This window comes from Crotalus tigris, unplaced genomic scaffold (assembly GCF_016545835.1).
Source record: "Crotalus tigris isolate CLP2741 ecotype Arizona unplaced genomic scaffold, ASM1654583v1 scf7180000024436.1354646, whole genome shotgun sequence".
Classification (NCBI taxonomy): Eukaryota; Metazoa; Chordata; class Lepidosauria; order Squamata; family Viperidae; genus Crotalus; species Crotalus tigris.
In genome coordinates, this window is record NW_024100605.1 from 89,300 (window position 1) to 106,098 (window position 16,799).

Here is a 16,799-nt window from a genome sequence, read left to right on the forward strand (position 1 = left end):
AAATTTTTTAACATTAGGACATATCCACCAGAGATGGTAATAAGTGCCTGGTTGTTGTTTACATTTCCAACACATATTTGATACATTTTTAAACATTTTCTCTAGAAATTTAGAATTTTTTTTGTTAGTGATACATCAACAATATATTAGGTGTAATACATTTCCGTACTACTTCCCATCAAATGCTTTTCCAAGCAATTTACAATAAATTTATGAAATAGTTATATAAAAGGTATACAGTACAGGTTTTTGACTACAAAGTTGGTGGGGAAAGGAAACATTATCCAACATCCATGCAGGGAAGGCTTGGCTAAAGAGGACGTACTTCAAAACTGACTTACAGAAGGCAATGGCAAATGCATCCTAGGGTTTATATGCACCACCAGAAAGAAAGCTGCTTGTGAGAAAAATGCAAAATGATCTTCTGCCAGAGTTGACACATGCAGCTAGACTTAGATGGTTGTAATGACAGCAACCTGTAATGGCAAAGGTCTACCAATATTCCAGTACCCACGTTGTTCAGGTCTTCACATGCTTTAGCAGCTAATTAGCAGCCAAGACAGCTAAGACCTCTGCTGTGCAATCTGGCCACTACATTCTACACCTGTTATGTCCCGAGCCTTGCAAACGGGCTCGGGGCATTTGCAGGCAGTCCTGGGCAGGTGCAAGCTGCCCCGGACCAGACAGGCTGTCGCCAGCGCCTGTGCGCATGCGCGGGTGCTGGCGCGGGAAAAGTAACACATTGACCCGGGAATTGCCTATATAAGAGGCTGGGAGCTTTTGGGCGTTGCTGAAGCCTTCACCTGTAAGCTGAACACAGAATAAAAGAAAACCTGAGAACTACAACTGCTTCTCGTGTCTGCTTTTCGCCAAGGACTCAACACTGGCGACGAAGGTGGGATGCCTTACATCGCCTGGAAAGGAAGAGATGTAAGCTTACCCAAGTGAGTCCTGAGCGGCGGAACGGCGTTGATTCGGCAGCTACCCGCCAATCCAGTGCGCATTCGGGGGTAGGCTGGCTGATAGACCCGTCTCCTGAAAATGGCAAAAGTTGGAAGGCTTTCGGAATTCGACGTCTCACATCCAGAGTGGTGGGAGTCCTACGTAGCCAGGGTGGAAAATTACCTCAAGGTGAACCAAGTGAGGGAAGATAGCTTGAAGGCTGCCACCCTGCTTTGTGTTTCAGTCAAGACGCCTTCGAAATCGCAGAGAACCTTGCAGCACCTATCGCATTAGAGTCTGTCAGCTATGCAGATCTAAAGAAGCTATTGAAGGAGCACTTCCAGCCCAAGATGTCCGTCATCGCATGGCGCCACACCTTTGAGCAGAGGGATCAACGATCCGGAGAGTCGGCCAAAGAATACATCGCTGCATTGAGGAAGGCCGCCAAGCACTGCGAGTTCAAGGACCTCGAAGAACGACTGAGGGACTGATTCGTGTGCAGTTTAAGGCATCGAGATCTACAACAGAGGCTTTTCGCCAAAGAAGACTTGTCCTTCCAAGATGCCTTAAGAGAGGTCACCGCAGAAGAAGCAGCAGGCGGCGCCGTCAAAAACATGCGGCCGATCAGGAACAGTCCAGAGGTTGCATCCGTGCACCAAGAGGACGCCCAAGGGAACTCCGAGGAGGATCCGGACGAGGAAGTCGACCGTCTCCACCCCACGAAGGAAGGGAATCAGAAAGGAAGCTCTGCAGCTCCCCTCAAGTGCATCGGCTGTGGAGGTCGCCACAGGAGAACCGACTGCAAGTTCCGCTCCGCTATCTGCCGGGCATGCGGGAAATAAGGACATATTGCAGCTGTGTGTCTGGGCCGACGAAAGGTACAACCTCAGGAAGAACTGCGCCTGAAAGGTACCGGGGTCCCCAGCCAGAATAGGGTAGGTTTTTGCGCTTCGCGAAGAAGCATCTTCAGGACAGGCACACACAAGCCCATCAAGAAAAAGCTGTCACTCAAGGTGAAGCTACAAGGGGTTCCATTAACTATGGAACTAGACACGGGGTCTGCCCTTTCAATCATATCCTTACATACATTTAGGAAGATTTGTTCCGGCAGTGGAACTCAGGCTAAATTAAGGCCTTCTGACATTGTGTTAACAGACTTTCAAAATTCGAGAGTGTGTGTTAAGGGGGAGGCCACCCTTAACGTACAGTATAAGAATTTTGAAGGTCCACTAGACCTATTAGTAGTAGGGGGTGAACGAACGAGTCTCATAGGACTCGATTGGTTTGAAGCCTTGGGGATACACGTCACGGGGCTCAACAGCTTACAAACACTCGACCTACAGGAAGTCTGCAAAGAATTTGCAGATGTCTTCAGCCCCCAGCTGGGCACATTCAAGGGACCCCCTGTGTCCTTAAAACTAGACCCCACTGTCACTCCCATTAGAATTAAAGCAAGAAGGGTCCCTTTTGCTTTAAAGAGTAAAATTGACACTGAGTTAGACAAACTGATCCAACAGGGAATCTAGAACCTGTTGATTCCAGCCCTTGGGAGACCCCCATTGTCACGCCTCTAAAGGCAAATGGGGACATTCGCATTTGTGCTGACTACAAATGCACTCTTAATAAGGCATTGCAGCAACATGCCTATCCTGTTCCTGTGGTCAGTCATATTCTGGCCTCCCTCAAGGGGGGGCGCGTTTTTGCAAAGCTTGACCTAGCTCAAGCGTATCAACAGCTGCCTGTTGATGATGATGCTGCTATAGCTCAGACTATTGTGACCCACAGGGGAGCCTTTAAGGTAAAAAGGCTGCAGTTTGGAGTGAATGTCGCTCCTGGGATTTTCCAAAGCGTAATGGAAAACACACTGCGGGGCATACCGGGGGTTTGCCCCTACTTTGATGATGTCTTAATTGCAGGAGACTCCACACACATTCTAGCTGAAAGGCTAAGGGCTGTTCTGTTAAGGTTCAGGAAAACAGGCCTCAAGCTCAAAAAAGACAAATGCAAAATTGGGGTGCCTTCTACTGAATTTCTGGGGTTCAAAATTGATGCTGCTGGGATTCACCCTGCTGAATCCAAACTAACTGCCATTTTAGAAGCACCTAGGCCAAAGTCTAAGGCCGAACTTCAGGCCTTTCTGGGCCTCCTGAATTTCTACAATTCCTTTCTTCCACATAAAGCTAGTGTAGCTGAGCCTCTTCACAGGCTATTAGACAAACAAGCAGTGTGGCAGTGGTCACAAACACATGAGGCTAGTTTCAATGAGGTCAAGGCCTTACTCACTTCTAACAGTGTACTTGCACACTTCAATGAGTCCCTTCCTGTGTGCATCGCTTGTGATGCTTCCCCTTACGGGGTAGGAGCCGTCCTGAGCCACCTCAGGTCTGATGGAACTCAGGTTCCTGTTGCATATTACTCCAGAACACTGTCTTCTGCTGAGCGCAACTACGCTCAGATAGACAGGGAGGCTCTGGCTGTTGTTGCTGGAATTAAAAAATTCCATGATTTCTTGTATGGCAGGCATTTCACGGTCTTCACTGACCATAAGCCTCTGCTGGGACTGTTTACCACACGTAAACAAACTCCCCAAATCATTTCCCCTAGAATGCTTAGGTGGTCTATTTTTCTGTCTGCATATGATTTTTCCTTACTCCACAAGCCTGGGAAAGAAATGGGCCATGCTGATGGCCTCAGTAGATTGCCCCTGCCAGTAGTAGAAGCTGACCCTGCGCCAGCTGTCAACATTCTATCCATCCAAGCCTTGCCCGAGTCCCCTCTGAATGCCAGGGATGTCGCCGCTGAAACAGGCACAGATCACACACTTTCACGTGTCCTTTCTTGGGTTTTGTCTGGATGGCCTGAGCACTGCCCTAGTCCTGAGTTTCAGAGTTTCTGGTCCAAAAGGAACGAGTTGTCCACTTCTCAGGGTTGTCTGCTTTGGGGAAACAGAGTTGTCATTCCCACCTCAATGAGGACTAGGATCTTAGAGTCCCTCCACGAGGGTCATCCTGGCATTGTTCGCATGAAGGCCCTTGCGCGCAGCCACTTGTGGTGGCCTGGTTTAGATAAGGACATTGAGGCTAAGGTGCATGCATGCCACCTGTGCCAGCGCTCTCGCCCAGAGATGCCCCAAGCTCCTGTGCATAGATGGGAGGATACACAGTCCCCATGGTCTAGGGTGCACATTGACTATGCTGGGCCCTTTCAGGGCCAGTTCTTCTTGGTCCTCGTTGACAGTCATTCAAAATGGCTTGAGGTTGTACCTGTCTCATCCACCACCACTGCAAAGACTATTCAGGTACTGAGGGGGATTTTTGCTGCACACGGGCTCCCAGATGTCATCGTGTCTGACAACGGCCCTCAATTTACTTCCTCCGAATTCCAAGCTTTCTTACAGGCTAACATGATTCGTCATGCCACGTCTGCACCCTTCCACCCGTCCACCAACGGTATGGCTGAACGCATGGTCCGCATCACAAAGGACGCCTTGAAAAGACTCACCTATGGGGACTGGCATCACAGGTTGGCTGACTTTCTCCTTTCTTACCGCACCACACCGTCCACTTCTACAGGGAGAAGCCCAGCTGAACTTCGCTGGGGGCGCAAACTTACTACGAAGCTTGACCGGTTGCATCCGGACAGACTGCCTTCATCTACCTCACATCCTAGGGCACCTAGACAACTACTTGTGGGTGCCCCGGTTTGGACTCGCAATTACGGGCCTGGTCATACATGGGTCCCCGCTTCTATTTCCAGGGTCACAGGTCCTCTATCCTACGAGGTAGCCCTGGACAACGGTCGTGTCCTGCGTCGGCACATCGACCAACTCCGCCCTAGGCGGGATCTTTCAGATGAGACTCCTGGGTCTTTTCCAGGGGGGGAGGGGGACCCTTTAGAGCAAAGGGAGGGGCACGAGCTGCTGCCCACCTCCAATGATGGAGCCACAAACGGCCCATTCCAAGATTCTGCGAGTGCCCCAAACAGGAATTCTAAGAGCCTATCCAACTACCAGGCATTCACGCCTACTCCAGCCAGGGAGTCACCCCGGGGGTACAATCACTATTCACCTGCACAGCACAGTACTCCAGTCAGGGAGGATACCCGGGAGCATCCCAATAAATCATACCCCGCAAGAGAGCTGGCACATAATCCCCAGAGTTGGCCTGACCTTACCCCAAGTCCTACAGGGGGTCAAACATACAGGGAGGTGGTCGAGGAACCAAGTCCCGACCGCAACACCTCTAGCCCAAATCAGGGAGTAACTGAGTTTTGGGAAGATACAGAAACCCACACGAGCCCGGATACAGAACGGGGTTTAGGGAATGGACAGCCTCCTGACAGGTCTTGGATGGACCTAGGAGGTTCTACAGAGACGCCCAGCAGTGGCTATCACTTCAAGGGGCCCGAGGGCCTACAGCTAGGCAGGTCAACCAGATCACAAAGTGACAGAAGCCCTGGCCTGACGAGCCCGGTGGGCGAGCGAGCAGGCCAGGCATCGGGGCACAGTCCTTGGAAGGCACCAAGGCATGATAAGGAGAACAGGCTCACGTCTCCCCGCAGTCAGGGAACACCTGTCAGAAGCCCAGAGCTGAGAAGGTCACAGAGAGCAAGGAAACCTCCTAAATACTTAGAGGATTACATAACATTGCTGGCCAAACAAAAGCCAGTAAACAGTAGGAGCACTGGGGAGTAGAACATTGCATCAAAAAAATAATTGTATGTTGGTAGTAGTCTTAGCCCGGGGGAAAGGGGTGTTATGTCCCGAGCCTTGCAAACGGGCTCGGGGCATTTGCAGGCAGTCCCGGGCAGGTGCAAGCTGCCCGGGACCAGACAGGCTGTCGCCAGCGCCTGTGCGCATGCGCGGGTGCTGGCGCGGGAAAAGTAACACATTGACCCGGGAATTGCCTATATAAGAGGCTGGGAGCTTTTGGGCGTTGCTGAAGCCTTCACCTGTAAGCTGAACACAGAATAAATGAAAACCTGAGAACTACAACTGCTTCTCGTGTCTGCTTTTCGCCAAGGACTCAACAGCACCAACTGCAGCTTTCAGATAAAAATAGCTCCACGTACAGCATCTTAGGGCAGGGGTCTTTAAACTTGGCCCTTTTATGACTTGTGGACTTCAACTCCCAGAATTCCTCAGCCAGCTTGCCTGGAGAAATGATCAGATCTGTCAGTCTATCAAAACTGTTTCTTCGTATTCCATTTCCCTCCCAATTAAGAGGGTGATTGGTGGATGCTTTCTCATGAACTAGTGACATTTGATAGAAAGTGAGCAAAACTAAGATGATAGACTCCACCCATCCCATTCCTTAATTTGCCTTGCACACAGTAAAGAAGGATATAACCCTTTAATAGCATCCCTATATGGCAGGTTAGGGATCAGCACAAGAGAAGTGAATGATGTGGTTGCCCCATTTTGATCTAAATAGTGTTGAAGGCTATTCAGATTTGATTCCAAAAATTGTCTTGGGGTGTGAGCATAGCACTTTGTCTGCTGGTCTTTAAAGCAGCCATGTCATTTCACTGATCTGCATGGCTGCCGTCTGCAATTTCCTCATGACACCTGGAAAATCAAAACAGCTTTAAGAAATTGCAAGCCAATGTTATGTACACATTACTTAAAGTGCCTTTCTGAATCAAAGCCAAAGCATTGCACAGCTCTCTTGTTTACAATATATATTTTTATGAGATAGTCTGGTCCACAATAATCCCAACTATTTCAAATATTGTTTGCCTACATGATTAAGATAATTGTGTGCTATGTGATATCATTAATTAGCATTAACAGACATCTGGGAAGAGATGAGAGAATAATTAATGCTTTAATGGCTTTTTTTAGTTAAAGTTCAAATACAGCCAATATCTAATTAAATGTTGAAGCATTTTGATTTGCTGATTATGACTCATCTAAAAAAATTAATTGCTGCTGTATCAAGGCAACAAGACTTTGATCTTTAATATCTTTTGCTGTAATACCGCTACAGGGCAGGATCTCCAGTGTTGTCTTTATTCCTATTAAGAAAATCTTTATCATAGCATTACAATATCTATTGACTTTTTGCAGCCTAGATCCTGTATCTTCTTTATCATTTTGTATTTGATAAGCTTCTGAAGTGCTGTGGTGTATAATGATACCTACTTAAATTTGCAGGGTTGATTTAAAAATCAGTGCCTCACGGGAAACCTTTAAATAAATATTTTTGCTCTAATTCTTTAAATCATCTGGTTGTTACTTATTAAAAAATAAGCAGAGCAGGTTTTTCATCTACCTCTGGATTTTTTTCTTTGAAACTTTATATACTTTATATAAAAGAGAAATTCCCATATTATATAGTCAAAATATATCATCACATAATAAAAACAACTAAATTACAATTATAAGCCTTACATTTTTATTATGTATTAAAAATTGGAATTACAGGTGCAGGATATAAATGTCTCTTACTGTTTTAAAGTGTCACTGGGCAACTTTGTGATGTGCCTACAGCTGTTCTGATCAAATAATTGTGGACATGTTTCAAGTGAGGTTCCTATCTTCTGTGTTAAGACCAAATGTATTTATACACATTTTGTGTCTCAGATACTATTAATGAGATTATCTTTGTTAAATTCAGGTTATTGTTGCTCCAGTAACAGAACAAGGACAATTCCAGAGGGACATCTATCTACCTAGAGAAGGTCAGAAATGGATGGATACCAACACTGCTCAGGTGTTTCATGGAGGAAGCTTCCTCAGGAATTATTCAGTGCCTCTTATGAATGTGCCTGTTTTTATTAAGATTTCCTAGACTCTAGTCCCAAAGGTAATTTTTCATGAGGCAACTGGACTTTCTTTTTTCTCTTTGAAGACCTTTTGCTTCTCATCCAAGAAGCTTCTTCAGCTCTGACCCGATGGTAGGGAATGGAAGGATTTACACCCCTTGCAGACAGCTGGTCATTTGAATTCTTTTATAGAATCATTGAGGCCACCTGGAGGTTCATCTGTGCCATCAGGGTCACCTCAGTAGTGCAAATGGGTGTGGAGCCTTCTTGGAACTGCTGAGAGGATTGTGTTGTAGACTGCCGAAAGGACTGTGTTGTATCCCTTCTCCTCTGTTGAGAGAGGGCTGTTCAGTTTTGACATAGATAGCCTCTGTGATCTCTCTTTCAAACCAGTGGTCCTCTTTGTCCAAAACGCGGCACCTTCTTTCTAGCTCCAACGCGTGACTTCCTCCACCACTGTGTGGGACTAAAAATAAAGTTCAATCAATCAATTCCAACTTTGTGAGATTTTTTTTTCCCGCAAGAAGTTAAAATTGATTGATTGAACTTTTTTTTTTTTTTTTTTGCACATGGTGGCAGAGGCCTAAAGCAAAAAGGTTTTATAAAACCCAGCTTAAAAAGCCACTTGCCCAGGGAGATTTTGATGAAGGTTGCTCATGGACAGGACTGAAGGCTTAGGACTGTGACGACGGCATGCGTGCCCACAGAGAGGGCTCTGTGTGCCACCTGTGGCACACGTGCCATAGGTTCACCACCACGGGAATAGACAATACAGTATTTGCATCAAGGATATGGTGGAGATATTAAATTACTCTGGTTAATAAAAAAAAATGCTGAGTTTTCCTTGTTTACCTGACCAACTTAGTTTAAAATTTAGTTGAACCAAAAATTATTTTACGCCTTGTGAAGGAAAATACTTAAACCATTATCTGTCTTATCCATCCATGCATTTTACATTTTATTTGTCTCATTTATGCCCACTGCAACTAATCAGAGGCTTGGCAGTTTACAATAACTAAGAGCAAATAAACACAAGGCACTCAGAATTGAAACATCCACAGCAAGACTCAAATAAACATTATAAACCATTAAACCATGAGCATAAAATAAATCAAATAATCCTAGACATTGTGTTATCAATCAGGATCAGCAGGTTCTTCCAGGTGGGTCATATCTTTAGGAGGAGGTGCTTTTCAAAATGGCTTGCTGCCAAGAAACAAAAGACTTTATAGCTAACAACCAGTATTTTGAATTGTAGCCAGAAGCTCATAGGAAGCTTCTGCAGAGCCCAGAGCATACATGTAATAGGCTCATGAGGACAAGAGTAACTGGACTGCTGCCTTTTGGATTAAATGAAGCTTCTGAGTGTCTGGCAACATTGCTGGTTCCAATGTCTCCCCTGGGTCATACTGAAGATGGTGGTAAAATCTGCAGCTCCTCTCAGTTCCACCATTACTGTGAGCTCCAGTTCTTGAAGCAGTAAAGCTTCAAGCTTCGTCAAGTATCCTAGCTTTTACATTTGTCATTATGCCAATAATGGTAACCGTCTTACCTTTGTTTCTGCAACTCCACCAAACAGCAGAGATGAGTCAATTGCCTTATTTGCTCACCTACCAAATGAGATAATTTAGTAATCAGATGTTTTCACTGTTGCTATGCCAAAAACAACTAAATTCTTCCAGTTCTCTCCTAAGCTTCACTTTCTACAGCCAACCAAATTCCTGGTATATAAATCTGGCTCCATCCAAGCCAATATTGTACAGCCTACCATTTAGTTCCAAGAGACCAAATCCAGGTCCACTCCAAGCACACGTTTGTATCTAAACCACCTTCTCTTACCAACAGCACCATTTCCAAACCAAATTCACAGAACAGACCCTTTAACTATAACCAAATACCATCTTAAAATACAAGATACACACATAAATACATACACACACCTATCCACCCTCCATTTGTAAAGTCAATTCTTGGATAATATAATAACGCATGTGTATACTATGACCACAGAAAAACAAATGAAAGATCATATTAAAACCAAAACACATGTAATACAGAAAATCGGCTACTATTTCTGTAGCCGATAGCACATTAAAAGCATTTTAAATTAGAATTTAAAAAAAAAATTAGACACGAAGTGTAATTGGAAAGCTCCCCAAATTGTCCAGGATATTTGTTCTCCAGTTGGTTGACAGACATAGGTAGTAAATATATCACTGCAATAACCTAGGAAATGTTCTCATTTTGTCCTCAGCATTGTCAGCCTTCCAGGTAGATCATACTAGGAAACCAAAACCATATAGGACAATACTACTTTTATTGTAAAACTATAATAACAGAATTTTGCAAGGCTGCACTTCCGCCGGAAGAGGCTCCTGGCCGGTAGGAAACTTCTTTAGATCTCCTAAAGATTCTCTACAGTTTTAGATTTAAAACAGTTTCTAAGCCAGAAGAAACTTCCCTGGGAAAGGGGAAGCTTTGGAAATCAACCCTCTTATTCCCCTGAGTAGCCAGACACTCTCAGATTGCTTCTTGAAGAAGAAGTAATTGGGTGAGTCCCCGGCTGGGGCAGGGCAACCATGCAAGTTCACTGTGGAAGAACCAGCCATTTAAATGGAAAATAAAGGATGCCACAGGTTCTTAGTCACTAATTTTTCTACATAATTATCTTTCTTGCCAAGAGAGGCTTCCTCTAGTTGCAGTTTGTCATTTGCTTTTTGTGGAACTATCATCATTTCTGAAGCTCCATGACTTTAAGATGGTGAGGGGAGGGGAGGAGTTGGTTTTTCCAAGCCAAACTAAAGAAGCTGGAAATCACTGTGGAGACTACCTTTGAAAGTTAAGGATTTAAATTTTTGGAAGACTCTATACTGCTGATTGATTTTGTGGGGTCTCTGGGGACTCATCCTCTCGCAATGCCACAACAATCCTGCGATGGGGCATTTTGGCCTCTTCCAAGACTCTGAATCTAGTCTCCTGTACTTTCTGGTGGCCCCTATTGAAACACGACATCCAGGCCTACATCACATCTTGTGTACAGTGCCGACAGGCCAAGTCGGTGATGGAAGCCCCACCGTGTCTGCTCTAGCTTTTGCCGATGCCCAATAGACCCTGGGGAGCAGTGTCCATGGACTTCTTGATGGACTTGCCCCCATCTTCTGGGTTCATGACAGTGTTTATTGTAATAGACATGCTGACAAAGATGGCACATTTTATCCCTTGTCGAGGATTGCCGACAGTCCGTGCCACAACTCACATGTTCATTCAGCATATCTTCCAGCTGCATGGCCTACTAGATAGGGTCATTTTGGATAGGAGGGCTCAATTTACAGCCAGGTTCTGGAAAGTGCTACTGAAGGCCTTAGATGTGCAAATATGTCTGTCATCAGCACATCATCCTGAAACAGATGGCGGAACTGAGAAAGCGATTGGAATCCTGGAACAATATCTGCACTGCTGTTGTAGTTCATTGTCTGCCAGCAAAACTGGCACCCGAGTCGGATGAGGATGAGGAGGGGGTGCCTGGGTCATCATCGGAACTTTTGGAAGGCTCCAATGAGCAAGAAGACTCAGAACCAGATGCAGAGTTGGAGCCTGAGCTGAGTGGGGAAGAGAAGCAGATGGGGCCCGTCCCAGACGCACGTATGCGCCAAGAGGAGAGGAGACCAGAGCAATGGAGGTTTATGGGCCAGCTCTTAGGAAAAATAAGGAGACATTAGCCAGCCCCTCCCTGGCTGGAACATAAATAGGAGTGGGTTGGGAATGGTTGGCTGTGGCAGTCAATTCTTCATGTTACTGGAGATTTCAATCAGTTGGATTTCTTTGTCACGATTCCTTGCCAAGACCCAGGTTTGCCGGGGCTATTTGTTTATGTTTGAAGTGCTAATTAACATTAGCGGGACATTCATAGACATTGAAAATGTTTCAGCCAGTGTGAGCTGAGACTGCTACGGCTTGATTAAGCCTTGAAAGACTTGTTAACAGGAGTTCTCCCATGAACCTAGCTGGTTCCTGCCTTGTAAATAAAAGGGGTTTCTACTTATGAGTAAACTATTAATCATTACTCACAAGGGCTGGGTCAGAACAGTTTGTCTGCTACCTTTTTCCTACTAACATGGAGCAGCTACGTGCAGAGAATGCCCAGCTCTCCCAACAGGTGGCATTGCTGTCAGTGCAAGTTGCTCAGCTTCAAGCTCACCTGCTCCATAACCCTGTTGGAAATGCCCAGTGGTAACATCAGATAAATTTGATGGCAATCAAGTCATGTTTCCAGCATTTTTGGGACAATGCCAGCTCTTCATCAGCCCGAGAGCAGAGGACTTCCCCACTGACCAGGATAAAGACATCCCTGTTTGTCCAGCCTAATCCATTGTTGGATGACTTCTGGGAGTTTTGTGACCACCTTTGGCTCATCAAGACACAGACTGCTACTCGATGCCTGAAAGCCCTGAAGCAGGGCCAACACCCTTTATTGGAATACATTAGTGAGTTTTGGCTGCTTAGCCAAAATTCAGCTTGGAATGAAGCTGCCCTCATGGATGCTTTCAGAAGATCTGTTGGATGAGCTGGTCCATGTCGATGTTCCCCTGAACTTCAATGTGTTGGTCCATCTCTGGTTTAAGGATTGATGCTCGGCTGCAGTTGTGAAGGAGTCACTGGACCAGGTGGCCCCAGTTGTGCACAAGAACCTGGCTCTGTGGGAAGAACCTATGGAATTAGATGCCACCAGGCCCCAGTGGTGGAGAAGAATAGACGGTGTTTGAGGCAGGTTGTGTTTATACTATGGAGAAGTATAAACTATAGTTTATACTATGGGGAAGTGACAACGGCCGTCGGCTTCTGGGTTTGCCCCATTAAAGCGGAATAATCTGTCAGGAAATGCCCCAAGCCCAACCTAAGGGGCATTCCGGGTCAGGCCTCCATCAAAACAGAGCAAAGTCCATTGGATGCTTCTCTTGGACCCCCATAGCACTTGATCCTGGTAGCACATTTGATCCTACCTGGTGAGCCATAGGGGATCCCTATACATGCCTTGGTCGATTCTGGGGCATCCACTAACTTTATAAATGCTGTGTGTGTGGCCAAATGGGCTGTTCCTCAATGCCCAGTGGAGCCACCTCTGCTAGTGAAGACCATTCATGGCCAGTTGCTTCTGTCTGGGCCAATTAAGGCAGCCACGCAACCATTGAGTATGGCATTAGCTCTCATGAGGAGGCCATTCAATTTTATATCACCTCTGTATTTGCCAGTGGTCTTGGGCTTGGCATGGTTTGGGATGCATGATCCTCAGATTTACTGGTTCCAGAACTTGGTCACCCTCCTGAGTTTACAATGTGTGGTCCACACCTGCCAAGTCTACGCAGGCCAGGTTCTGAGTCCCCAAGTCCCCTGCCAGCTGAACTGGCAGACTTCGCAGATGTCTTTAGCAGGAAAGTAGCAGATCAATTCCCCCACACAGGCCATACGACTGCCCCATAGACTTGGTTCCTGACATGCCTCTCCCAGTGGTGTGTTTGTACTCCATGTGTGACCCCAAGTTGGCTGCATTGCAGGTCTTCCTGGACAAAAATCTGGCTTGGGGCTTTATCCGGCCCTCATCTATGCTGGTGGCCACACCAGTGCTGTTCATGAAAAAGAAGTCAGGGGACTTGAGGCTCTGTTGCAACTATCGCAAATTGAATGCCATTACCATGCGCAACATATACCCTCTGCCCCTCATTTCCAAACTTCTGGAATGGCTCCAGGAGGCCAAAGTCTTCACCAAACTGGACCTGAGGGGAGCCTATAATGTAGTTAGGATCTGGCCTGGTGATGAATGGAAGACCATGTTCAGTACCCGGTACAGCCTCTTCCAGTACACAGTCATGCCATTTGGGCTGACCAATGTCTTCCAACATTTCATGAATGATATATTCTGGGACCTATTGGATCAGTTTGTCGTGATCTATCTGGATGACATTCTGATCTACTCCCCTTCATGGGAGAATCATCATCGGCATCTTCACCTGGTCTTGCAACAGCTCCAGGAGTATTGACTGTATGCCAAACTAGAGAAATGCCAATTTTATCAATAAACTATCAACTTTCTAGGACATCACATTTCTCCTGAGGGCATTGCTATGGAGCCAAGCAAGGTCGAGTCCCTGAACTTTTCTTATTAGGTATAGTACCAGAAAAATTTGATAAATAAAATGTATATCTAACATTGGATGTATTGACAGCAGCGAGGATTGTATTTGCTCAGCACTGGAAGAAGGAAGAAACACCATGGGTTTGTTAAAAACAGATCATGCCAAATCAATCTTATTTCATTCTTTGACCGAGTAACTAAATTAGTAGACCAGCGAAATGCTGTGCACATAGTATACTTAGACTTCAGCAAGGCATTCGACAAAGTAGACCACAACCTACTTCTTGGAAAACTAAAAAAAAAGTGGGATAGACAGCATCAACATTAGATGGATTTTTAACTGGCTGACAAACTGTACTCAATGAGTAGTCCTTAATGGTACTATGGCCCAGTACTCTTCAACATCTTCATAAACGACTTAAATGGGGGAATAGAAGGGGAACTTATCAAATTTGTAGATGATATTAAGTTGGTCGGAATAGCCAACACCTTAGATCAGTTGTGGCGAACCTATGGCACCAGTGCCAGAGGCGGCACTCAGCCCTCTCTGTGGGCACACGTGCCATCGCCCCAGTCCTAGGCCTTCAACTGGGTTTTTTTTTATTGAAAAATTTTTAAAAGCTTTTACAAAAAACAAAAAACAACAACAAAAAAGAAAAACAAAACAACCCTCACCCAACCCCTCCCAACCCCCCCCCTGGATCCCCCCCGAGCTTCCCAGAGCTGAATATAGGCTTAATTAAAAATTTTAAAAAAATCCTAAAAAAAATTAAACAAATTATAAAACAATTAACAATAAGGTATATATAACAAAAAAAAGGGACATAAACCTTAAAAGAAAAAGTGTTTAAAAAAGAAAAAAAAGAAAGAAGAGAGATAAGAAGAAAAAAGAAAAAAGAGAAAAAAATACAATCTATAAGATATCAAAATACCCAGTCCCACCCAGTCTGCTGTTACTACCACAGCCACGCCACCCAATGGGCCACACCCACCCGGCACCCAACGATGCATAAGTGGGTTTTGGGTTGCAGTTTGGGCACTCGGTCTCTAAAAGGTTTCCCATCACTGGCTTAGATGATAGGCTCAAGATCCAGATGGATCATGACAGACTTGAACACTAGGCCCTATTTAACAAAATGAAATTCAATGTAGAGAAAAGTAAAGCTTATACTTAGAAAAGAAAAACCAAAAGTACACATATAGATTGGGTGGAACCAGGCTTAATGGCAGTAACTGTGAGAAGGATCTTGGAGTCTTAGTGGACAATCAATTAAATATGCATCAACAGTGTGCTGCGGCAGCCAAAAAGCCAATGCAATCCTAAATTGCGTTTCCTTACTGGAAACTTTCAAGAAGAGACTGGACTGCCATCTGTCAGAAAGGGTGTAGGGTCTCCTACTTGGGTGGGGGATTGGACTAGATGTCCTACAAGGTTCCTTCCAACTCTTTTATTCTGATTCTGATTTCTGAAGTTTACAGTATGCGCAACAGAAATCCCCTTCATATGGAACATAATCCATACATTTAAAAAAATAAATTAATAAATCAGGTCAGTGTGCATAAGATTTCATTCAGTTAGTGTAACCATTTAATTGCAAAAAGTTTGCGTTGAGAGGTTTTGTGATTCCAACTAAGACATTATGGCTTTTTCAAGTTATCCTTTATCAAACTTTATTTCTTGCCATGATGCTGATCAGTTACACAATTGAATGCTGGTTTCTAGTGACATCTAGTGGATAAGCCCTTATTTAATTACCCTTTCTGGATAATTTCTTTTATTATTTTAGTCATATCTTGTAAGTAAACTGAAGATGTGCAGAATTTTCATTTCCATTGCAGATACTTATTTCCTATAAAGTGAAATCCGGGATAGGTATCCTGAAGAAAATCCCCAGCTGCTTAGATTATAGAAAGTATATTAGGGTTATACTGAAGTCCTACACATGAGATGAAGAATTTCTGGATTTGTTTGATTTCATAAGATAACATTATGGCTATAGTTTACTGAAATGAAATTTTTCAAGCCTTTTCCTTTTCAAATGAAAAATCCTCAGTAAAATCTAATCTAATTCTTTTTCAACTGTGTTCTCAATTGAGATTGTTACATGTTCAACTAGGTATTTAGCACAGATAACATTTTTAATTTTCTAAATGACCTCCATCAGATATAATTGTTACTGATACAATGAGAAGAATGCAAACTACTAGAACAGGGGTCCCCTGTCCCCGGGCCACGGCCTGTTTCAAACCGGGTTGTGCAAACAATAGGTAAGCACGCATGCGCAAAGCTCCACTCATGTGTGCAGAGGGCGCTTGAGTGGAGAGCACTTGTGCCCAGGCTTGAAGCTCCATTCGCTCGAATGGAGCCTTTGTGTGTGAGCAGTTTCTGTTCAGACAAGTGGGGCTTCACACGCAAACACAAAAGCCCTCCACTCAAGCTCCCTCCACTCGCATGAGTGGAGCTTCATGCATGAGCAAAAGTGCCCACTGCTCACACAAGTGGAGCTTCATGTGCAAACGCAAGCTCCCTCCACTCACGCACAAAGCTCCATTCACACGAGTGGATAGCATGCATGCCACTCGCACCAATGGAACTGTGTGCACACGTATGCACATGCCACTCACACACACTCCTCTTGCGCCATGCTGGGCTGTCAAGGAAAGGTTGGGGATCACTGTACTAGATAGACAGACAATAGACAGATAGACAGACATCTAGAGCAGACACACATTGAAGATATTCTGAAGCTATATATACTTTAAAGAAATTCTATTACAGTCATCAGTCTGCCAGAATCAGTTCTGTTTTATGGTGTGAAGATATAATTTTGCATCATTTTTCAACTGTTTTTGTTACTGAATTGGTATGAAATATGATTCTACCTTTCTCCCTAAACTCCTTTAATTGCCACAATTGTTTCATCCACTACATCATTAAGGGGTTCAGAAATGTGTAATTTGT

General features: G+C 44.8%; 1 protein-coding gene across 3 annotated transcripts in view; it reads left to right on the plus strand.

Moving 5' to 3' along the window:
* Positions 1 to 8,198, plus strand: part of LOC120302601 (SITS-binding protein-like) — a 61,590-nt gene extending 53,392 nt beyond the window's left edge. For all 3 annotated transcript variants that reach the window (XM_039331259.1, XM_039331258.1, XM_039331260.1), the window contains one exon: positions 7,560 to 8,198. In XM_039331259.1, the coding sequence (XP_039187193.1) occupies positions 7,560 to 7,733 (174 nt within the window). In that variant the 3' untranslated portion in view covers positions 7,734 to 8,198. The remainder of the gene's footprint in view (positions 1 to 7,559) is intronic.
* The last annotated feature ends 8,601 nt before the right edge of the window (positions 8,199 to 16,799 follow it).